A 25,292-nucleotide genomic window follows, 5' to 3' on the forward strand; every position below is an offset into this window, starting at 1 on the left:
GCTACACGGCACGATTTTCTGTGGTTTTATTCTGTTTGAATGAAGCTTTTGCGCTCCCGCTCTTTGTCTGCATTTGTTTTATACAATGAAATATTAATGTATAATGTAATAAACACACAAGCTGTTTTTTTGTTTTTGTTTTTTAATATTATTCCGGACTTTTCTTTTTCATTCAGATTATTTAATTTCATTGCAGTATAGGTATTTCTTGTACATTTTTACCCTTTGCCCGTGATGAAAAACAAACAAACAAAAAGAAAAACACAGCGACTGCACCAGTGAAACTGTGCGTGCTGACTCGGTATTCCCCTTTATCCCCACTGCGTGATTTCCCAGCACAATTCGACTCGATGGAAAACTGAACGTTGAACCGTTTATTTGTGGGTCAGCAGCTCAGTGAGACACAATCCACCACATTTTAGTGAGACACCACATCTGGGTAATGTTTAAATCTTTAAATGCTATGCTTTTGTTAGAATAGGGTCTTTAATATATGAATGTATATCCATGCATTCGAATAGTCCTGTTAGTCATTTTACAGTCAAGTATAAAAGTAATGCTTTAAGTCGAAATGTAAGTATAAAACTCTAAGAATATACTTAGAATATACTCTAAGTATAAAAAGTATTACTTTTATACTTGTCTAAGTATAAAAGTAATACTTTAAGTATAAAATATACTTAGTGTGTGTGTGTCTGTGTGTGTGTGTATATATATATATACACACACCAAGTATAAAAGTAATACTTTAAGTATAAAATACTTGTCGTGTATATATGTGTGTGCATATATATATATATATATATATATATATACACTAAGAACAAAAGTAAGTATAAAACTCTAAGAATATACTTACACACACACACACACACACACACACTAAGTATATTTTATACTTAAAGTAATACTTTTAAACTTAGTTGTCTAACTAATATCTATATTTAGTACGCACTCTTGGGAAAATGATTTATTCATAAGGGTCAGTAAATTACATCTGAGATTTTATTTTTAAAATATGGATATAAAGTCAGGCCGTTAACGTGTAAAGGCAAATAAACAATCAGGAACATTCTGATTTAGGTCTATATCTTAGGTCAAAACGTTCACTGGAAAAATCCACCTATAATCCTTCCAGCCTCATAACTTTGGTATTAAATATGCTAACATTAGTGCTTAGAAAGCTTCGTAAGCTTCTGTTCGGTATTTAAGCTCAAATCCACTCTTTGAGTTATGGTTGGCTTTTACAAATGTTTTAAATATGATTATGTGACAGCAGATTTGCTATTAGAAGTACTTTCGGCTGCTCCCTTTCTTATAAAGCGTCACCACAGCAGGGGGGCTCTGCCTGCTTCATTTCTTTTTTATTTGTATTTTTTAATCCCTTTTTATGCCCTTATTGATGTAATCCCCCCCCCCCCCAAAAAAAAAGATCCGGGTATCCTCTCGCAACAGGATCTTTCACTTGTTAGGCGAATGGAGCATCATGTCATCTCTGACCTGCTACGCAGTGCCATCGCAATCGGCTCTTAAATACCCATGCACGATCTCGAAGCCTCCAGCAGAGGGCGCTACAACACAAACGGTGTGGCAGATGGATTTCGTTTTGTGGAATAATTTCTGCCTTTCCAGTAGTATGTATGCATTTTTCAAACATACACCGGTTTTAGAGTAAATAACTAAATAAAGTAAACGTAAACTAATATTAATGCTACCAATATATTCACATCGCATATTTTTATTCAGACTTCAAAGAAAGAATATTATTTTAAATTAAGGAGACCGGATGTTCTATTTTATGTGAGCTTATGTGACATTTGTATGCCTTCTCCTGAAACTCAACACACTCAGACACTGTTCCACATTTTGAGTGGTTTTAGTTTACAAAAGTCAGTACACATAAGTCTTTGAAGAAACTTGTGGTTAAAAAAGAGACGTGCCGATGCATCCCTATTAAAACCCAAAGATTAGTATCAGGCACAGCAGCAGCTGAAATAGCAATAAGGTTTTTTATTGTTAGTCACATTTAAAAAAATGTAAGAAGACAAGCTCATCATTAAAACAAACTTTTAACCTTCCTGTGACCAGTGCCCAAACTGTGACCTGTATAGTTTGTGCGTTTGTGTGTCATGGGTTAAATTCTTTTCATGGGATATGTCATAAATGACAAACTGGTGACATGACCTATATTGTCAGACAAAATCATATCCTTTGACCCAGATTTAATTTGTTTGGATGTGGTCGACCCAATTCAATCATGGATTTGAACTTTACTCTCCCCTGAATAAATGCTTGACCTCCTTTCTTGAAAAGGGACGGCCTAAATTAAGGCATCCCAGGTGTTAAAGTTAAAAACAGAAAAAAACGATGACTAAATGTCCTGTTTAACGTACTGGAACTCGTCCGTCAGGGCTCGTGATGTCAAATTCATGTCTTTGTGTAAGACACGTTCCAGCTTTGACAAACTGAGTGCGTCTCAGTGTTCGTCCATCCGACACAGAGAGATGGACTGAAAATAAGTTTACGTGCGAGTTTAGAAAATAACATTTTAGCATAAAAGGAACTCTCTTTCAGCCCTTTGAAAAAGAAAGCATTTTTGCCTCCACGTGGACCTCTCGTGCTTATTTTTCTAACATTAAGGACTTACACGCATCACAACAGGAAGCCAAAAATCTGTCTACATGTGACACTGGCTATACATAGAAATGGGCGTTGAAGTAAAATTTCCAGTCACGACAAAAGCATGCATTTTAATTCCTGTGTCAAAATGACTTTGACACAGGAATTATTATATTATAACAAAGGATTCTAAATTTGGACAAGAAGAAGATTAACTGAGCAGAGGCTTGAAATACACTCTCATAAGTCACAAACACTTCTGCATTTTCTGCGAATCTGAGGTGCCAAAGATTTATTTAAAAGTCACACATAAAGTTTTAGTCACGTCTCCTCACACTTATGCTTTACACTAAATATCTGAACAACACAGAACTGATGGTCATATCATTACCTGGCTGTTGTGGCTTTTATCTCTAAAACGTCTCATATTACTAAGACTGCCGCAACTACTGCTGCGCCCAAGCTTTTCTGGAACGAGACATCAGGTATGTGACTGAATTTTAACATGTGGTTAAAACATTTCACTGAGCAAAGTATCATAGTACAGCTGCAGTACAAACAAAATGCTGTAAAGACGCTAACAATGCATTTACTCTAGAGATTTAAAAAAAAATCATATAGCTTTACTAAACTCTAGGGCATTAGATGCATGTTTTCATTTAGTTTTGGCATGCTATCGACCAAATATGCCTAAAATTGAAAGCAGCATCATACAGGGGAGACCCCTGTGTGGGCAAGCCACTACCACCACAATATGATCGACATCAAGGAAAGCAGTCAGACACTTTTCATGCGACAACAGAGGTGGACAGCCAGAGTTAAAGACAGGAAAACAGCGCGTTAAAAAAGGCTGAGAGCAAAGCAAAAAAGAGAGAGGTGAGTGGGTAGGACTGAAAGCAACAAAGTATTATGATCCCCACTCGACTCATATGTGCATTAATTGCTTGACAGTGTCTAACAGAAGAGTTCGGCACTCTAAGTTGTACATTAGGGCGAGAGCGAGACCTCTCTGAAACAGTTCACTGGCAGCTCGACGGCAGCAGATCTTGTGGATACGCTTGCAGAAGGTAAGGCCTGAAGCGCATTTTCTCACATATACTGGCACTGACCATGTATGTTAAAAGTAAAAAGACCGAATGAAGGAAATGGTTGAGGTGTTAGTGACCGAGGGACGGACATTTATCAACGCGTGCACAACTGGTCTTGCTGTGATCACAGCAAAACATAACTGTGTATTCTGTGAAATTGTCAGCTCAGAAAACCTTTGAATCGTTTCACTTCACTCGCGACCAAAAGCAGAATTAAGCAGCCAGACTTGTAAAGTGTCATTTTCTTAATTCAAAATTAAATCAGGTATTTATTCTATATTCTATTATCTGGTGACAGTTGTTTGAGGAAGAGGAAGTGTTTGCACTGTGTAACTATGCGCAAGAGGAGCACAGTTGTGTACATGGAGCTTCTCTACAGCAAATGACATATTTCTGTTAGCTGTATTTTTTTAAATAATCTACCAAGGTTAGGAATAAAAAATACTTTTTGATGTTCTGCAATGACCTCACAGTTATATCAGAATACGAACGCTCTGAAGGTTATTTAGCTATCTCAGAAAAAACGAACGTTTGTTTCATGAAAGGTGAAAAGATATACAAAGTTAGAATAGAGCACAGAACAACAGATATGATGTTGGATGATCTATAGCTCATGTGAATTGTTGTATGTCATCCCTGCAGTTGTGTTTATGTGAGTAATTCAGTTTGTATCTGTATGTTTCTCTATTTGCTAGTGGAATTATTCAAAAAGTCCGGGATGGATTTGCATGAAAATGACCAAACGTGGGGCTCGGCCCAACTCAGAGATCGTTGACTTTTGAAGCCGAGCTAGCCCCGCATGCAGATCCCCATTTTTGGAGGGATTCTTTACCATTGCGAGGGAAGGCGAAACTGGATACTTCGTGCAATTTTAGCAAATCCGTATCAAACTGAAGTCTTAAAAAAATGGGACAACTAATCGTGATGTTCTCAAAAACAATGTCACGAATGAATCGCTTCTGATCCAATCAATTCAACCGTGATGTGGAGGAAAATGTCTTGGCCCGCTCTTAGATGCTGCGCTGTGCTGTAGATATGAGAAAATGGGAGTTTTTAAACATTTATTAATTCATAAGTTACCAATCCATCATCGTGCATACTTCTCAGACTAAGAAGTGGTCTCACCCGAAGCTGAACATTTTTAATAAAATTCTACTTACTGCAATGACGATACCCGCGTCTTGGTCACTTAGTAATATTTTACACGTGATATAGTTGGGACATTTTGCCCGTATGAAGCCTGAGTTTGATCGGAGCTGCAAACATCACAAGTTTGCAGAAAGTGAAAGTGTGTTTTATGAAAGCATAAAATGATTTTACTAGTAAGTGAAGGTTCACTGTCCACTCAGAAGTAAATAAAGGTCAAGCACTTTGGTAGCAGCGTTGCTAGTAACAAGTATAAATCCAAAAGGTTTCAAAAAGTAGTGCGATCACAAGTCTAGCACATTTATGCAAATTTTATAGCCAGTCATGAAGCTAAATGTTTATTTTGTGATACGAATCATAATTTGTGACACTTGAATAATAAAATGTTTATGTCGGTATGGCTGACAAAACAATGAGGGAATAATATTTTTCACGTAAAGTCAGGAAAATTACAAAAAAGGCAGAACGCCTGATGTTTCGGAACATATTTACTGCATGCAAAGCATTGTGAGGATGGTAGTTTGTATTTTATCTGCTCATCAAGAAATGCATTGCATTACAAGACGGTTAAAAGCAAGAACGGAGGCGAATTCTTTATCCACCCAACAGGGAATTCTCTCATACTAATGGCAGTTTCAAGGTGATGTGAATAGAGTACATTGAGGTGGAAAGCCACAGAATATGGACTGACCAACTTTTCCTATGAGCACTTATTTTAACAAAGCTTGGCAGGGTACAGAGCAACACAACAACAGATGTTAAGAGTGTGAGAAAACGGATAGACACCAAAAGAAGAAGTCTGAGAGTTCCTTACTAAAAAGCAGGCGGGCTATAATTAGTCGATAAGAAACAGGTGCAAATGTGCAGCAGAGTAGAGAGCGGGGTTGGCCTCAAGAGAGATTTCACTCAGGAACCCTCTCTTTTTTTATTTTCTCTTTGTCTGTGTCTTCCTTTGTGATTATTGTTTTCTCTCTTCCTGCTGTTGCTTTTTTTTTTTTTTTTTTAATGTACAACAAGTAGTTTTTGTGTCAGACACCAGTTTGCAGGTGTGCACGTTCTCACACAGAAACACACGGGGTTTCTCTGGGCAAAGGTTTGAATATTTTTAACCAATGTGTACTCTCACCACTACACACACGGTACATGGCCTCTTTGAAACTACAGTTTTGTTGCCTCTGGCAAAGTCTGACTGTACGGTCACTCGACATGCTAAGAAAGTACTTTCATTTTGTACAACTGAAATAAAAAAAGGCCATTCTACAGCCTTTCAGGGCATTGCACAGTAAGTAATAAGCTGTGAAGTTATTGTTTGCATTTAAGAGCATGCTATATGTGTGACATCCTGAGTGACAGCTTTTTTTGCAGCTCTTCTATGAGGTGTCACAATTGACTACTATCATAAAGTACTGTGCAGTGTATGATTAAAAAAAACACTTATCAGGTATTATATTGTGAGCAAGAATAAGGTGTGAATGAAACATCAATGAGTTAAAAGAGATAAGTGTAAGCCTAGCATGTATGAGTCTATGTGTGTTTCTGATTGCACGTACAGGAGGCTGGCTGTGGTTTTTAACACATTGTTCACCCATCTTGCACAGCTTCCCATAAAAACCACCCACAAACCCACGTGAATAAAAGAAAATTCATTAGCAGCAGTCAGTATTCCTCCTATTCTGTTCATTTAAAGAAGGATTCGAGGTAGATGTACAGCAAAATGGACAAACTCTTACTGGCTGCACGTTTGTTCACGCAACAAAGTGACGCACAAAGATGAAAGTGCTGGAGAGGGGAAGCAGTGACTAGAAGGACAAGGCGATCAAAGAGGAAGATGAGGGGGAGACAAAGTGAGAAACATGAAGCATTGTTTGACTTCACGTTAACTAAAGATACCTATGCGTAATTTGCATACGCCGAGCTTAGGTCACCTCAGCTGAACTAAAAGCCGCTTGGTGCGACAGCATCTTCTCGGTCGCGTAAAACCTCGCGTGAAAAGTTTCCGTTAAGAAGCGTTTTATTTGGTTTCACAGATATAAAAGTAAAAAGAGAAAGGCTCGACGAGTATTTTTATTTGGTTTTGACGACACAGATCTGTAAAATCACAAATGCAAACTCTTCTAATTTGGCTCCTCATCAGCCATGATGCAGACAAAGCACGCTGATGACTCAGTATGGAATATGGAGCTAACACACAAAGCCACAATCTTGCCATTCTATGTATTGTTTCCAGCCTTATTATTTTCATATGTTTCATTTGAGACAGGTAGGTGGTGAGGCTAGTTCAGGAAAGGGGGTTGTGGGTCTCGAGGTGCTAGACAGAGTGTAATAAAGTACTGAACTGTAATAGCCTCTAAATATTTTTGGAGAGGAAAAAAAACATAATGGTATGAAAATGGTCTGCCATACATGGACAGCCTCTACAGGCACGTGCAGTATTTTATACAATTATATCCGATTTTTTAAAAAGCCCTTTATATCTGAACATTAGCCATTTATATGCTTAAAGCGAGACAAACAAACACAAAGTTGCAAATACACAAAGTATATGTGCCTCTATTACTCAACACGTTATAAGATTAGGGACTAGCACTGCAACAGCATCCCGTTGTCATCAGCAGCTAATCTGTTTTCTCAGTGGTGCGATTACACAGCTTGCCCTAACAATGTGACAAAAATATGGAGAAGTGTCTGCTGTTTTCTTTAAGCAGACCCTGAAACTGCATCCGTAAGTGTAAGAATCCAAATGTAAGACATATTCAGATTATAAATGTGTTTAATGACAAGAATCACTCAGAGCGTTCAAACCTTCACCGAGGCAGCTCTCTCTGTGCGCGCGACTTCCTTTTAAGGGAATAGGATTGCATTTGGTGTATGTTCACCTTGTTTTCCTCGTTCCTTTAAAATGCATTTAAAATATGTAATGGATAACGGGTACTGATTTGTAAATAACTAACTATATTCTGCAGCATATCTCTGATTAGCTCATTCTCTCTCTTGACGATGCTTTCTTTAAATATTTAACATATTTGAGGATCATCTTGAAAGAAAGGCAGATATGAAATTAAAAGTGAGATCAGAGGTCAAATGTGACGTGATATTTGGATGCAAACGATACTCAGAATCCTCAAATACCACAATCATCTCCTAAATGTTGTCAGGACAAACAGAGGCAGCAGAATTTTTGAATTTTGACCTTGAAGAAGAGGTCAGAAGTCCAAAGTAATATTTTGAATCCCCCTATATCATTTCTCATATTCCCTTATGCTGTCAATATAAACAACGGTAATTAGAAACAGTTTTAAACAGCTCTACGCAGCATTATTATCACGTCGACTTATCTATTTACCTTGAAGGAGAGGTCAGAGGTCAAATGTGACATATTTTAAATCTTCACACGGTACTTTCTATATGTTGACAGCGCACAGTACAGCTGTAAGGATACAGGAAATCGTCATGTTATTTGAAAAGAACCCCAAAGCATAAATATTTTGTGGTTCCTGTTTGTTTAATGTAAAGCTATATCTATAATTACCTCCACCAAGGACGTTTTTAGTAGCGTTTGCACGTGCGTCATTCTGTAAACGTGATATTTCAAAACGTTTTTATTGAATTCTGACCAACCTTTGCAGGAGTGTAGAGTGGTGTCACATTGACAGTTCGTTAAAATTTGTCTCATTATTCATTAAAAAACTGCAGATTCGTTTCCTGATAAAGAACTCATTGCTTACTCAGCTGCTCGCTTCAGCTCCACTAACTGCTCTCCTCTACTCGATTTCAGGTCTCTGTTGTGACTCGCTCTTCATTTAGCATGGAGTCCCTACCGCTAGCTTTTCACGGGGGCCAAGAAAACCATGTTTTACACGTGGAAAACGATCTGGTACGTAAAGGACCCCGTCGCAAGAGGGAGTTCATACCTGAAGAAAAGAAGGATGAGCTCTACTGGGAGAAACGTCGCAAGAACAACGAAGCTGCCAAGCGGTCACGGGAGAAGAGAAGGATGAATGACTATGTGCTGGAGACTCATCTCATGGCTCTGAAAGAAGAAAACGCCAGGCTCAGTGCTGAGTTAATGGCCATCAAGCTTCACTTTGGCTTGGTTCACCCTGCAGCGTACACAGGCCAACAAAGTAATCCACTGCAATGCCATTTCAACAGCAGCAGCCAGCCTGTAAGCACCACCAGCACCCACCAACAATCCCTGCAGAGAAACTACTACTGGGGTGGTAGAGACTCTTCTGTCCTGCCCAGTCACCAGCCTTCTAACTCCTTTCTGATCCCTGCATACGCCCTTCATACGATGAGAGGCTATTCGTATTTCAACAGACCAGCTACTAGCGGCTCTGGCATCCTCAAGCCCCTTGTGCTTCCTCGAAATCTCCTGCCAACCCATTCCCCTCATCCCATAGGTCCTCTACTGAAGCCCATGGCAACCAGAACCCCCTCAGATGAAGAGGAGGAGCAGCAGGTTCCAGGGCTGCTGTCCATGTCTTGCCCACCTCCGCCTCATAAAATCATCGCCAGAGCAGGCAGAGCCCATTCTCCACAAAGACAATACATGTCTGACTGACTGTGAAACACAGAAGGACGAATCTAGCGTACAGCTTCATCGACCAAGAAACAAATGTGTTATTTCTTTTTCAGTACTGTCATACATGCCTGCTGACGATGTAACGTTATTGCTGGGAACTAACGGCTCAAGGTGCGCAGCCCTTTCAAAACGAGAACTTTTCAAGTGTGTGCAGCATGCAAACCTCCCCCCCTCTCCACTTTTTGTTCCTACAGAATCAGCTGTCAGCTCTAAGTTGCTGACCATTCCCATTGCAGCCACATAAAGAACATTCTAAAGTAGGAGTACAATTTTTTCCATACAGTCCATTCATGCTGTTTAACTTCACAGAACACGATGCTGTGGTGTTTGTGCAGTTCGCTGTTTGGTACTTTCCTGAGAAAGTATACAAAGAATAAAACGCACACAGAATTGGGCGGGTAGCCACATGTGGGTCAGTGACGATAACAACACACGCTCACCTTTGCCCACCACTCTCACTTCAGAAATCTGTTAATGTTATGCAAAACTGTGACTGAGCTACAGATGTGTGTCCAGTGTCACGATGGTTCACTGGTGTTAATGCAGAATTTACAATTAAACTTCTCTGTCATCATATCACACACTGCCTTTACAAACTGTAGGCCACAGTCTGCCTCCAAACGGAAAGAGTGAAGTATAAGATGATCTGTTTTGCCGTGTGAGCAGATGTAGTCATGTTCTTCCATACTGTGCCCACAATTTGTTTTTATTGTTCCATTAACCTTCAGAACCCTGACATTGTTTTTAATATTTTTACACGCAAAATTGATTAAAACAGATGAATAACAGCATTTTGAACAAAGTCTTTGCTTTATTCTTTGACGCAGTGCTCACAAAGATAAAAAACACTTCTCTGACTTGAACCATGAAGATTGCCCACCCCTGGGCCTCTGTGTCCATGCTTAAGGTTTTTGGGGCTTTGCTAATAAAGTGTGACAGTCTAACCTCATAGAGATAAAAACAGAACTATTGCATAGGATTTACAAAAACAGTAGCTGTGACCCCTTTCTTGGATTTGGCTTGTGTTTCAGTGTGTTTTTGAGTCAGCAGCCAGCCACCCCGGCTGTAGCAGGTTGCTGGCTCATTGCCTGACAGTGCTGTTGGCCAGGCAGGCAGCCAGTCCCAGTGGCTCAAAGACAAACTCAAAGAAACATTCAGTGTCAACAGAAAGACAGCAGCTGACTGCAGATGAACTCTTTTTATAATATCACACTACTTTAAAATAACTTAACCAGCTATTTAACATCAATTACGAAGCAACATCAGATAAGCAAAAGTAAATTGGAACTTGGACTATGTTCGGAAACAATTTGCATTCAATAAAGAGTGAGCAATAGAAATCCCACCTGTTTGCTTGCTTCTTATTTGTCATAATTGTCTCTCACGGGTAACGCCTAACTTTGTTATCAGCAGACATCCAACTGAAATAACAGGCAGCTGTTATTCCCTTTAAGCTATTAGCTGGGTTATATTTCTCATCAAGAGTACAGCCAACAGGAGTCTGACGGACAGCTAGCAAGCTATAAGCTATTTTTTTTTTAGCCTTTTTCAAATAGGAACAGTGGACAGAAAGAGGGGGGAGGCATGCCGCAAATTATTTTTACGCGCCCTCAGCCATACGGCATTGTGGTCGCCGACTCATCCCAGTGAGCTTAAGCAGCGCAGGAAGCTACTGATCTGGTGGCTAAACAAAACTTCCATGTAGTTACAACAGAGAAAATGTGGTAATTTCAGAGTGAGATGCACTTACAGGTTTTTAAAGCTGCCGAAGTACTCGTGGTGCTCTTTAAGCATTTGTGGACATTAGATTAAACAAATAAAATAAAAAATAAAGCACCGGAGGGATTTTTTTCCTAAATAACTTTGTTTTACCTCTGGGCTACACACAGCCAGGGTTATATTTTAGCTGACCACCAGTGGTTCTGATCTATGAGATTTATGCGTCTCTGTTATTAAGACTAGTTTATGATATATTGTTTTCTTTTTTGTAGTGGTGAAATTGAAGTGATCAGAAAAAACACTAAATAAAACTTGGCTTTCTAAAAATAGTTTTGTATGAACACAAAACTATTACAGCAAAGCTGCACTGCTATAGTGGTCAAGGGACCAGAACAGCAAGTTCAATTTCAAGGGCTGGAGGGAGGTGGGGGTGGCCTAAGTTTATATTTGGTGAAACCCTGATTGAGATATACTGGTGACTTCAGTTACATCAAATGAAAGCAAGCAAGTTACAGTAAAGCAACATATAGCATCATACGTGTCACCGCAACTGCAGACAAAGTCCGAGCTGTGACCTCAATCACAGCCTCGCTGGGTCAGCCCAGCCAGAGCAAGTGCTCTAAACAGAGATCTGATTGCTGTATGACAGTTTGATCTTTTGAAAAGAATAATGAGCAATGAATGAATCATAATTATTTCTCCTCTCTGTACTGGTTACATATCAATATAGTAATCAGTATATTATCATTAGACTGGTCCAACACAATAACTCAAAGGCCCAGAATTTTCCATTTGCACACTGTCATCACAGTCAGGCATACTGAAATACTACTACCGGTACATATAAAAACAGTGCAGAATTATATCTGGGTTATATTGTTTGTTTGTTTTTATTCAGTGGCAGACAGGCTCCCGTGAGACTTCATGCCTCTCAAACATAAAGAGCAGACACTGTTTATTTTCTATTTATTAACTTCTATAATTATCATGTACAGAACCACTGCATATAAAATTAGCAGAGACATACTGAAATGCTGTAGGCTATATTTTATAAGCATATTTGCTGCATATTAGTTTCCATTTGTCTGTAGATTTTTCTCACATCGAGTTTTAGTTTATGCTCTTTGGTTTAGCTTCTGTTTGACATTTTGTGTCTTGTTTAGTATTTTCGTTGGACTGGAGTTTTATTACTGTTCGACTCCTTGTGTTTAGTACCCTCTTGTATGTTATGTGATTCCCCTTTTAGTGACTTCCTGTTTTCTTCTGTTAGTTATTAGCCTCTTGTGCCTCACCGTTGGTTTGTCTTTCCTTGTTATTGTCTTAATTTGTTTCAGCTGTGCGTTGTTACCCTGCTGCTTGTACTTTTCTTGATTACTTTGTGTTTATGCGTAGCCTCAGTTTCCCTTTTTCCTTCTTCCGGGTGTCTGTCAATGTGCCATTGTGTGTTCCTGCTTAGTTACCCCATTTTGGATTTTTATATTCTCTGCATTCGACCTTATTTATCTTTATTTGTTCTTTAGCGTAAATTTTGAGTCTCACATTTAGGTGCTGATCCAGCAGTCAGTGATACCATATTTATAGCCTGAAATACATTTTTCAATAGCTTTAGAGAAAATGGCTTTTGGTCTTCATATTTGTGCATGTTACATTTTTATTATTTTTTAAAGGTAACATATTAGACTGTAGCCTAAAAGTAAAACAGTGCTGGATGAGCAACCATCATTTCAACTTCATATCTAACTAAAAATAGAAAACTAAGTGAAGAGAAAACTGGATGAGCATTTTGCAGCTATTTAGTTTAAGTGGCAGCAGGTCAACAACATGATTGGGTATAAAGATTGGCAAAAGTTTAGCAATCTGGAAAAAACAGAACTATTTTAGAGGGATGTTTCTCTATGTACAAATTCAAAGTGAAATTTTACAGCTAAAATAATGAAAATCTGATTATCTATAGTACATAACATCTTCAAACGATTCTGAGAATTTAGAGAAATCTCTGTGCAGGAGGCACACGGCTGAAAGTCTGCACTGGATCACTGTCATATTTGGGTCCTCGCGCAGCACTACATAAAAACAAGGATGATTCTGTCATTCTGAATGAGTGCACGGGCTCGTGAACACTTCCAGAAACGCTGCTGTCTCCTCTGGACCAGAACTAAGGCTGGGCTTCAGTGGAAAGCTGTTCTGTGGTCAGATGATTGACGTTCCCGAGCCCGTGTGGTACAGAATCAATTAGTCGCGTCATGTTATACACACGTATCTTTTCCTTTATTGGTTTTTGACCTTGTCTATTGTGTTCAGAAGTTTTTCTAGAATCTTTGAGTCGTTTAAGCATCACAGATGATAAATTCACCAATTTTATGTTGACAAGGCCTTGTCATACATTGCTGAACTCATGCCCACACAGTGTTTTTGCAGCACGGGGAAATCCTTTTAGTTCTCAGAAACTCCATCCCTCTGACACTGACAGTTAACTTCAGTTAGTAGTGAGATATTCCAGAGGATGTTTTTTGAAGTATTACACACCTTTCCCTCCCACAGTTCTAAATTTCTGGAAATGAACACATTTTTGTTCAAAACACATTGGAAATGTTTCAGCTGTGTTGTTTTTGTAGTATGACTACAATATGAATGATATGCATCTAAGTGTGTTCTTTTATTTGCATCTCAGTGTGTATTTTTCCACGTTTCCTTTATTGATTTATTTCTGTATTATTCATATTAGAACCACAGTTTTCGACATGTAGCCATCGGTGGTTGCTGGTAATTCTTTGTGCGACCTGCTGGTGTGAAAGAGCGTGCTAATCTACAACTACTTTAACCACTTTATGTTGTGATATAACTGAAAACAATTTGAACTGTTTGAACTTGATCGTAGACTTTTTATTCCAGTCACAGTAGCAAACTAAATCATCATAACACTGACAAACACAGGTGTCAATAAATGTCATCTCACTACTAGTTAAAATCTAAACCAGTACAAAAATGACAATTCCCAAGACAAATCACTACTCTGAGATGACACATTGCAAACACTAACTAGTACTGATTTGCACACTTTTCTTGTTCAACTCTCAGTCATATGCTAGCTCAGTAATCAACAGTAATCTATTAAACTTTTGAGAAACTCTTTATCAGAACATGTGTGAAGGTTTGGGGATTTTGAAGCAAGAAACTAGGCTCAGTTTAGCTGCCCTGCATTTGTTCTCTACTTAAACTAGAACCTGCGCTTGCAAATTGTTACTTTCCTCTTTTTCACCCTCACCCTCACCAATGAGCAGCTGTGGCAGGAGACACTGTACATCGGCAGTCTTTGTTCAAACTAATGATTCAGATGTAAGATCTTGCCTTAAACTTGTGTGAAATGCAACCTTTGAAACTTTTTGTGGGGCACAGGATTTGGATAATGAATGCAAATACATATTTATTACGCACAAATTAACAGGTGCATAGTGCAGGTGTGCTTTTTGAAAAGCTTATCAGAAGCGCTGCAAGCAAATGAAAAGCGGCGCACATGTCGCAGCAGGTGAATTGTTTTTTTAACAACTGCTAACCACTGCATTCCCATTTAGACCACCACACCTCAACAACATGGTAGCAAACAAACGTGTGATTACGACCCCCCCCCCCCCACACACACACACATGCACACACCCACTGTGTTACATCATTTCAGCCACTTTATGCTTGTTCCCATGGTACGGATGGAAATAACCTTGCTGAAGCAGAAGCTGGGTATCTCTGTGTTAAAGTGCATTCTGACATCATTTCCTCTGGCAGCCAAATGAAGAAGGTAGTTCAGGGCAGGGTTTTAACACGCTCTGCATTTTGCCACTTTTGTCTACTCCAAATAAATTAATAAATGGTATAAATGCAAGGCAGACCCAACTGAGTATTGATGTCATTTCACACTAATTCTGGCATCTAAAGCAGGTGATGACACATCTGACATGTTCGTTATGTCTCTTCAGAGACCGCCGAAATCTGCATAGGTAGCCACAGTCAGTGCTCAGCAAAGGCGGAAGGAGTTTCAGGTATATTACTTTGAAGTTACAAATGAAAAAAAACTGTCATAATAATTTGTTTTCAAAGAAAATTTAACAATTTAAAATTCAATTTCAACAAGGTTTTGTTAAAATCCTATCTTGACTGTAAATAGCAGAATAATATTTAACACGGAAGCCTGTTTTTATCTATTCGCATAAACGCTATTGATTCGATTGCAGCAGGTGTCTTGAAGAATAAAAAGCTAATTATCAATAAGTCCTTTCTCTTTTACATACAGTACCTACATAATCAGCTACTCGATATCTATAAAAAGAAAAAAATGTTGTTAAAAATGTTATTAAATACCAAAATTCTTGTTCATGGTCACTTTTTTCAGATATCTTCCCCTGCGTCAGGCTAAGAGGTGTATATAGGTGAGACATCACTAGAAAGACCTGAGAGAAAGAGGGGACAGTCATAACAAATGCACAGGCTTCCACACGTGTGACACAGATGAGCGGTAAAGGTATTCTCATTCCTAGTATATAAACGGATGAGATGTGATGATCAAAATTTAACAAGAACGTAACGATCAGAGGTGACTCATTGTAGAGTCATTGTAGGTGCAAAAACCATTCACTTTCACATGTGCCTTCAGAGGTATGAAAAAAAAAACCTTATAAGGCGAGATGAGTCACTCTAGTCTGTATTCTTGATAAGTAGCCAAGTGTTAGACTGGTAAACACAGAAAAATTCTTAAAGTGTGAATGACACCCCCCCCCCCACCTCCCCCCCTCCAGGGGATGGATATGTCTGATATGCATTGGGGGTAAATTGCTTATACGTCTAGTTCTGAGGAACGCTTCTCTTCTCTGCACATTTTCAAACATTTTGTGGTGGTTTGAGTGGTTTCAACAGTTGGGGGCACAAACATGGTGCGATTATGATAAATACCTGTGGGTGATTTTGGACTCACGTTTATGGGAAAAGCTTTTGAAAGATAATGCTCACCTTGATGTCATCTGGGCTAAGGGGCAGTAAACGTGTGGCGTGTTTTTGTCAACACGTTTGCAAATGTGGGATCTTATGACCTGTTTGCTCACCTTTATACAAAATAAAATCTATAGTTTTGTTGTTGTTGATTTTTTGCAGATGAACTCCAGATATATTTTGAGACCCTATTTGTTTTAAAAAAAGAGGAAAATTTGATAGAAAATAATACAGGCCTATGAGTAAAAGCAAAATGTGTCTTACATCACTGAAAGTTTCAGTATATGTGTACTGCAGGCTTCAGCTTTCCACGTGACATCAGTGTAATTTAAATACTGAAACCCTCATGGCTTCCAGACTAGCAATGATACCACAGATCTTGAACATAAACGTGTTAAAATCAAATTTATAAATATACTTGTTGTTCCTACAGTATTTAAAAGTAGAACGGGAGGCAGAGCCTTCAGTTTTCTGTGGAACCAGCTTCCAGTATGGATTCAGGAGACAGACACTATCTCTACTTTCAAGATTAGGCTTAAAATTTTCCTTTTGCTAAAGCATATAGTTAGGGCTGGATCAGGTGACCCTTAGTTATGCTGCAGTAGGTCTAAGTTGCCGGGGAATTCCCATGATGCACTGAGTGTTTCTTTTTCACTCACCATGTGTTTATACACCTCTCTGCATTTATTCTTTATTTAATATTAATCTCTGGCTCCCCTATCTTTCTCCCTTCCCTCCCAACCGGTCTCAGCAGATGGCCGCCCCTCCCTGAGCCTGGTTATGCCCAGAGTTTTTTCCTGTTAAAAAGTGCTTATATATATAGGGGTTTGTCTGTTTGTTGGGGCTTTCTCTGTCTTACTGTAGAGTCTTCGCCTTACGATATAAAGCAACTTGAGACAGCTGTTCTTCTGATTTGGTACTATAGAAATAAATAAAGTAACATTGAAATTTAATGCTAAAATATTCCTGGATGAGGAAGCAATTTAACTAAATAACTCAAACAAACTTTTAATGCACGGGGATTTTAACGGGGCAGTGGTTCACACTGTTGCCTCACACGGTCCTGTGTGGAGTTTCAGTGTTCTCACCCATGCCTACGTGGGTACTCTCCAAACATTGCGGCTTCCTCCCACAGTCCAAAAACATGCACAGGCTAGGCTAACCTGCAATTCTAAATTGGCTGCAGATGTGAATATGAGACTGTCTCTTTCTCAACCCTCCAACAGATTAGCTTTCTATTCAGGGTGTACCATGCCTCTCAGCCCCTGATCCCTCCACTCCATGACCCTGAACTGGATAAGGAGAAGAAAATGGATGGGACTGTTAATGAGTATGAAGCTGTATACTGAGTGTTAAAATGCTGAGAACTTTAAGTGTCATTTATATGACCAGTTATCAGTCAGATAACTGGTCATATCAGTACAAAATTAATTCATTTACCCAGTGAACACTAACAGGGCTTGATTTTGTTTTATATTAAACTCACTGCCATGGATTAAGTCATCATACCCACACGATTAAGGAGTAACAATCTTGAAAGCCAAAGGAGCTTGCAAAGAAAAGCGTCTGGACTTCTTTAAGTTACTTGAAGACGTTTCACCTCTCATCCGAGAAGCTTCTTCAGTTCTAAGGTCAAATGGTGGAGAGTCCCAGATATAAACCTAGTGGGAGTAACCCCCCACAGAGGGACAAAAGGACCCCCTGATGATCCTCTAATCGCCTGAGCCAAGGTGTGAAACTGGAAGGCGTGTGAAAAGGAAGGCTCTTGGCTCTTTCAAAGGAAGAGTACCCAGCCACTGGTACAGATATGTGGACGACACCTGGGTCAAAATCAAGACACAAGAAGTGGAATCCTTCACTGCGCACATTAACGCTATGGATAAAAACATCAAGTTCACCAGGGAAGACACAAAGGACAACTGTTTGCCTTTCCTGGACTGCGCTGTGCACATTGAGGAGAATGGCAACCTCAACATCGAAGTTTACCGGAAGCCCACACACACGGACCAGTACCTCCTCTTTGACTCCCATCACCCTCTGGAACACAAACTTGGAGTAATTAGGACCCTACACCACCGGGCAGAACATGTTCCCTCTAAGCCTGAAGGAAAAAAGAAGGAACACACACATGTAAAGGAAGCACTCAAAACGTGCGGCTATCCTAAATGGGCGTTCTTAAAGTCAGCAAAGAGGCACAGAAAAGAAGACCAGACACCAGCGAGGGAGGATAAGAAGGACAGACGCAACAACATTGTCATCCCCTATGTAGCCGGTGTATCAGAAAAACTCAGGAGAGTTTTCTCCAAGCATGACATCCCGGTGCATTTCAGACCCAGCAACACGCTCAGACAAAAACTGGTTCACCCGAAAGACAAAACACCAAAACACAGACTTAACAATGTGGTGTATGCTGTACAGTGCAGCGAGGAATGCCCAGACCTCTACATTGGAGAGACCAAACAGCCACTTCACAAGCGCATGGCACAACACAGAAGAGCCACCTCCACAGGACAAGACTCAGCAGTCCATCTGCATCTTAAGTATAAAGGACACTCTTTCGAGGATGCCAATGTTCACATTTTGGACAGAGAGGACAGATGGTTTGAAAGAGGAGTGAAAGAAGCCATCTATGTCCACTGTGAGCGACCATCTTTGAACAGAGGCGGGGGTTTACGACACCAACTCTCTGCCATCTATAATCCAGTTTTGAGATCCCTTCCCAGATGCCTTAACGCCCACTCACATCCTGGGCCATCTGATCTCAGGAATTCGCATGATAAGGTGGGGCCAGGTTTCACAATGAACTCACCCGAAACTCTGGCTGATTGGGACCCACACCCAGTTTCACACCTTGGCTCAGGCGATTAGAGGATCATCAGGGGGTCCTTTTGTCCCTCTGTGGGGGGTTACTCCCACTAGGTTTATATCTGGGACTCTCCACCATTTGACCTTAGAACTGAAGAAGCTTCTCGGATGAGAGGTGAAACGTCTTCAAGTAACTTAAAGAAGTCCAGACGCTTTTCTTTGCAAGCTCCTTTGACTACGATGACCTGGATGACTGAGAACCTTCACAGACAATCTTGAAAGCCCACAACAGACACATCTGAAAGTGTGAATGCAGAGTTGACTTTATCTGCTCACAAAAATGAATTTATTTTTTGTTACTTTTGACGAATGCATAGAAAATGAACAGTAATAACCCTCCCCAGACACTATATCATGCTTACTCATTCATCAAGTCCGGACAAGAATGCTTTCTGCTGAGCTCTATATCTTTACTTGTGGTGCTGATAGCACATCAATCCTTCTGATGCAACTTTCTTTTGAAATTAAAATATGAGCACTTCCTGGGGAAAGAGAAGCAAATAAAAGCACAAAATCTTCTAAACAAATTTCAATGGGGGTTTGGGGGGTGGGTCACAGGTCTATCGATACACTCCTGAGACCACCACCATACAGACTGATTCGCTGGCCAGCTGCTATTAAAATGGAACAGGGGACAAGACATGATTGTAGCAGATAATATCACATGCTTTATAAACAGTGTACTTCATTATTTATAAAACAGTAAAGTACAAAACAGTATAGCACAATTTCCATACACAGTTGTTTCCATATTTACAGGAGGGATCGGGGGGAGGAAAAGAAAATTACAACTGAAACCAAAGTGTTTACATATTGAAAAATACAAACAGGAAGGCTAACTGATTTGAGATCGGTCCACGGATGTATTCAAAGTTCAGTATTAATAACTTTGTTTGTAAAATTAGTTGTGCGGTGTCTATGTTGTTGAAACACGGGACTCAGTTTTGTGTGTTTGAAGAGGCAGGGTATACTGTTGAGCAACAATAAATTCATTTTTAATTCCAGCGCTGATTTAGGTCGACCATTGCTGAATTCCACATTTGCCTTTTGAGAAATTTAAAAAAATTACTTAATATTAAGTAAAACCCTGCTTGCACTATAGAAATAGTGAAAAGTACAATACTCGTCTTAGTCAACAGAGGGCAGCAGAACAACACTGTTAGAAATCAGCAGTCAAAGCCAAACAGAAATAAATGGTTTGTGATGATGACATTGGGTCCCAGCCCTAAACCCACAGATCATGAGATAGAGCTTGAGGGCAGAACGGCATGCGGGTGACCTCTGTTATCAGCATCTAGGCATCAATGTTAGTCACAGTTATCATGCAGCTTTTTGTTGTTGATTGTATCATGAAGCTTTCCTCAAATGACTTTGGCTGGTGTCATTTAGAGTTTTGCAAAGATTTTTTTAAAAAACATTCACACTGAATGCCTCAAACGCAATTAGAGTTTCTTCAGCCACAGGTCAGACAAGCCTTCGTGTTATTTGTACAGCTACAAATAGGTAAACGAAGTGAAACTTGATGCAAATGCCCTTCATGATTTGCTGAGTGAGTGAGCTCAGGGAGTGGGTTGTGTTTCAGTCGAAACGAAATAACAATAAAAACGCTTCTAACTGAACTGTTATGAGTCATTCCGAATAGGACTTTAACACTTTAATAACAGCATAACATTAAAACCTTATTAATCACTCAACAGTACTATAAACGACCACAAGAACTTCAAGGTCAGTAATTACAAAATATATAATACATCTTATGCACCCCTATGAGTGTTTCCTTTACAAATAATACAAGTTATTCAAAGTAAGAAGCCAACTCTGTACATGCATTTCATTTTATACACATGTTTGCAGATTAGGAGGAAGCTGTAGTTCTTTACTGAACAACAATGGGAAATCTGACTAGCAAACGTGTATTGGCATGTGCTGATTTGTCACCACATTACTGTGCACCAGGTCCCACTGTAGCTAAAAATCTGTAGAATGTTATTTTGAACAACTTCCAGCCGTAACTATTGATGTGAAACTTCTTTTTGCCGTCCCTTTGGACTGACAGTGATATTACTTGGTGCTTTCCGGTCGAATTGGCAGTGTTGCAGAGTGTATTCTAAGTGTAATATATTCTGTACGAACCCACCATCAGCAAAATGTCTTCAAGCAGAGCGAATATATTGTTGCGCTCAACTTATGACTGTGAATAAGTCTAAATATGCAGTATATAGCTGGAACTACTAAAATACATATTGGCATGTCCTTGGCATTTATTGAGCACCACCCTAATATTATGTATTCACCGGTTTGTAGACAGAGCAGACGGAGGAGAAGGGTGTATTCTTTTTGAGATAAACGGGGGAGAATTCCTCGAACTGAGCTGGTCGGAGCATGAAGATAGTGTAGATGGGACTTTGCCGATTGGTCTTTTAACAGTCTGTTCAAGAGTTTAAAACATATTCGATGATAATATAGCTTTTCTCTGCACAATAATGTGAATACACAAGAAAGAGCTATAGAAATATATCAAGGTCTCACAAAGATTTGACGTTGATGCTCTTCAAGCACAGCAGTCCACTTTGATGTGTGCTTATAATCAGCACTGAGGAGAGAACACTAAAACATATCAAATCATTTTCATGTTGAACTTCCGTGCTCCACCTTGTCCTCCACTGGCTGCAGGCCCGTCCACTTTTCTAAAAGAATATTCTACAGAGAAGTTGTTTTTGTGCTGCCCTCGCCCTCGACTCCACACAAACAGCAGAATGAAACAGAAAAGGACTACCCCCAGAAACATGATACAGCCCATGGCTGTAGATATGAGGATCGTCTTGAGGTCCAGAGTAAACTTCAAGAAGACTCTGGTATCATTCAGATTTGTGTCATTAAGATCCCCAGCATAGTAGGTGCGGTTGGCCATGAGGGCTGCATCCAGCGGCAGCCCACTCACTGTAAGTGTGGCAAAATATGTGTCATTTCCACCGGCATTGCTGGCTATGCAAATGTACGTCCCACTATCTGTGACCTGGGCATAGCGGATTTCTAGCGTGCCTTCTGGTAACACGGTAAGGCGGCCGCTGCTCTTTGTGGTGATGCGGCGGCGCTGAGGAGAAATCCAGAATATCACCGGTATGGGTTCACCTTCTGCTCTGCAAATAAATGACACTACCTGCCCCTCGCGGGCAGATATCTGCTGCAGTTTCCGGTTGCGGATTTTGGGCTTTTGACAAGTAAAGTGGTCAAAGAGAGCTGAATCAGAGAAAGCATTGAGAGCACGTCCTTGCACTTCAACAGGTGTCATACACACCGGGGAGGCACCATCAAAGTTCAGGGTCTTCCTGCGCTGAAGGATCCAGAGCAAGCGGCAGTCGCAGGCCAGAGGGTTTCCATCCAAACGCAGCGTCTCCAGAGTGTTGACAGACTGAAAGGCTCCCTCCTCCAGGGTCACCAGGCTGTTAGAGGAAAGGTTAAGAAGGCGGATTTGCCTTAGACCACCGAGCGCATAGGGCTGCACTACTGCCAGGTTGGTTTTGACTAGATGCAGCTCCTTCAGCCTTACGAGATCCCGCAATGCCCAGGACTCCAACACAGTGATGGGGTTGTAAGATAGGTTGAGGCTGGTGAGGTGAGCCAAACTACGCAGGGCAGAGGTGGGCACAGAGGTGATGTTGGTGTGCGTGATAGACAGCCAGGACAAGTTGAGACCCTGCAGGCTGTGAGGAGAGATGTACTCCAAAAAGGGCCAGTGATCGATCTCCAGGCCCCTCAGGTTTCCCAGCTTCCGGAAGTTTTGGTCCTCTAAGGCAGAGATACTGAGATAGCGGAGCCGCAGAGTCACCAGGTTATGCAGGTAAGACAAAGACTGACTGGACACCGAAGTCAGGTTACACCTCTCAATTGTCAGCTCCTTCAGTCCCACCAAACCCAGAAAGGCCTTGTTAGAGATATAAACTAAATCATTGTCGCCGACCTCCAAGTTCTTTAAACTTCTCAAGTCTTGGAAAGTAAAGTCCAAAAGAATTACAATCTTATTCCCACTAAGGTCCAATGAAGTTAGGTTGGAGAGACGTGAGAAAGCTCCCATAGGGACCAGCTTCAGTTGGTTACCCCTCAGTGAAAGCGACTTAAGGTTCTGAAGGCTAGAAAAAGCATTTGGTTCCAGGACACTGATCATGTTCTCACTCAGGTCTAGCTTTTCGAGACGTGAATATGGAAGCAGGTCTCCGTGTTCTACCCAACGCAGTTTATTCCCACTCAAGTCCAGGATCTTGGTGTCCAGTGGGATTCCATCGGGCAGTGCAGACAAGCGTTTACCATAACAAGACACAGTCTTGAGCTTAGCAATGCACTCACAGCGCTGGGGACATCCTTGGCTTTGGGCAGGTGACACTGTGATCATTAGTAACAAGAAAAGGAAAGGCAGCAGCCAGCCTACATCCTGACCCAGGCTCGCCCTCGTGGCCATCCTTTCTTCCTCTTCCTTCGTTTCCTGTCTGGGGTCGAATCACTGGGGCAGACACCTGCAAAACGAGAAGAAGGGATAGAAAGAGTTAGACAGAAAAAAAACCAATAAGGCAAGAACAGAAAGAGAGGGGAGACAAAAAGACAGATAGTGAGAGAAATTCATTAGCGTCAGCTCTCTTTAAACAGCAGCAATCAAACACTCTAAATGAGCGGAATTACAATTACAAACTCTAATTGACCCGACACAGCAGTGAAATTAAAGCCAGAGCGCCAAGATAATCCTCAGAGGACTGATTCGGCATTGAGTTGAAACAGTTTGGCTTACAATGGCCGACTGTGCATTGTAAGCTTACTGGTTTTATAATCACTTGCCGTGGCACAAAACCTCTAATAGCCATGACTCAATTTGATATATGATGGTTAGGGTATATTGCTCCCCAGCCTGTCTGTATGAAACTCATGCATTGTAAATGAAAACGGGGAAATGGACAACCTATTGTATTAAAAGCACCCCGTGTGAGAAATCTTAAAATGCATGAAAAGCTAAAGTGATTGTGGGCTCTCAAAAGTCTTTAACAGCAAATACCTGAAATGGTGCACATAAAGCGTATGTTGTGAAACAGAACACTAACAGCTATACTTAACACTTTGTAGAAGAAAACACAAGCAAGTGAACAGAGTGACTAAAACATCAAAGCGACACTGAATAATCAATAGACATAAAGCACAGTACATCCACCCCAGAGTCTTTGAGTACAAGCCCGACACTGTCTCGCACTGCAGAAGAAGGCCACGACTGGGTGCTTCAGTATAACTCCCATCACATCATCTGCACGAGTCTCTGAGGCATGAGGCTTATCATGAGAGGAGCTTGTCTAGGCTGATCTGCAAGTGTTTTCATATGACACACACACATGCACGTGCACAATCCCTCTCTCCCACCTAACGTCTCTATCTGCTGATGCTTTGACAGCAGATTGGCAATCCTTTATAAACCCATTGTGAAAGACTAACAAGTAGGATGGAAATTAACTCCATATTTCACCTTGTTTTAGTACCTGATTGTGACGCTAACTGTGTGTTAAGAGACGATCAAAAGCCACCTTTAGTTTGCCACGCTATCAATTGCATATTTAAACAATACCTATTATTTATACCTATTTCCTCTTGGAAAATTTACAATGCATCTTAGCTGACAGATGATTATTCCCAATACCCCACCTGCCACTAAATACAGTTACACACCTGAAAATGTGCATAGAAAGCTCTGATAAGAGACGGGGCTAAATGAGCACATTGTTTTTAAAATTGACTTAATGACACTGATTTTTCGAGAGCCACCATCAAAGACGCTGTGACAGAAAGCGATATACCAAACATCCCACACACTCTCACCCACACGCAACAGCCTGACACATAGCCTTTTGCAGTCGACCCAGAAATTTTGTGTTATTCACTGCGATCTAACAAGGCTCAGTAGACACTGGAGCAAGAACTCGCGCTGCACCCATGGGTAGTGTTTAGATTGTGGCTCAGACTTTGTGCATGGAAAACAAATCGCAGCAGATGGTTTGGTAGCAAGAAAATGGCAAAGAATTAAGAGATTTAGTCGCCTGGCAAAGCAGATGTTCCCAAGGCACAGACATAAACAATGCCGTTTTAAAATAGAGCACCGCTAACGTAATGCAAATCATCTTACTTCATTTGATGGTCCAACATTCGACTCTGATCTTTACAAAACTTAAGAGAATATGACGTTTTAAGTTGGAAAGCACTCACTGAAGGATGCTTCTATTTCTTATTTCATTCTTTCCATTGCTGACGAGAAGGGAACTGCT

The 25,292-nt window shown here is 40.4% G+C and overlaps 2 protein-coding genes across 3 annotated transcripts in view; one reads left to right on the forward strand and one right to left on the reverse strand.

The window, feature by feature from the left end:
* The first annotated feature begins 1,406 nt into the window (after positions 1 to 1,406).
* nfil3-4 (nuclear factor, interleukin 3 regulated, member 4) lies at positions 1,407 to 11,704 on the forward strand. Of its 2 annotated transcripts, XM_040040483.1 has the most exons (3): positions 1,407 to 3,495; positions 3,571 to 3,686; positions 8,629 to 11,704. In XM_040040483.1, the coding sequence occupies exon 3, from the start codon at positions 8,659 to 8,661 to the stop codon at positions 9,415 to 9,417; it is 759 nt and encodes a 252-aa protein (XP_039896417.1). In that variant the 5' UTR covers positions 1,407 to 3,495; positions 3,571 to 3,686; positions 8,629 to 8,658; the 3' UTR covers positions 9,418 to 11,704. The 2 variants fall into 2 exon arrangements, with proteins under 2 accessions (XP_039896417.1, XP_039896416.1); XM_040040482.1 differs by having other exon boundaries at positions 1,407 to 3,686.
* Positions 11,705 to 20,409: 8,705 nt separating this feature from the next.
* Positions 20,410 to 25,292, reverse strand: part of lingo3a (leucine rich repeat and Ig domain containing 3a) — a 30,044-nt gene continuing 25,161 nt past the window's right edge. The window contains exon 2 of the mRNA XM_040040314.1: positions 20,410 to 23,510. Coding sequence (XP_039896248.1) covers positions 21,617 to 23,455 — 1,839 coding nt within the window. The 5' untranslated portion in view covers positions 23,456 to 23,510 and the 3' untranslated portion in view covers positions 20,410 to 21,616. The remainder of the gene's footprint in view (positions 23,511 to 25,292) is intronic.

This window comes from Simochromis diagramma, unplaced genomic scaffold (genome assembly GCF_900408965.1).
Source record: "Simochromis diagramma unplaced genomic scaffold, fSimDia1.1 OVJJ01000026.1, whole genome shotgun sequence".
Classification (NCBI taxonomy): Eukaryota; Metazoa; Chordata; class Actinopteri; order Cichliformes; family Cichlidae; genus Simochromis; species Simochromis diagramma.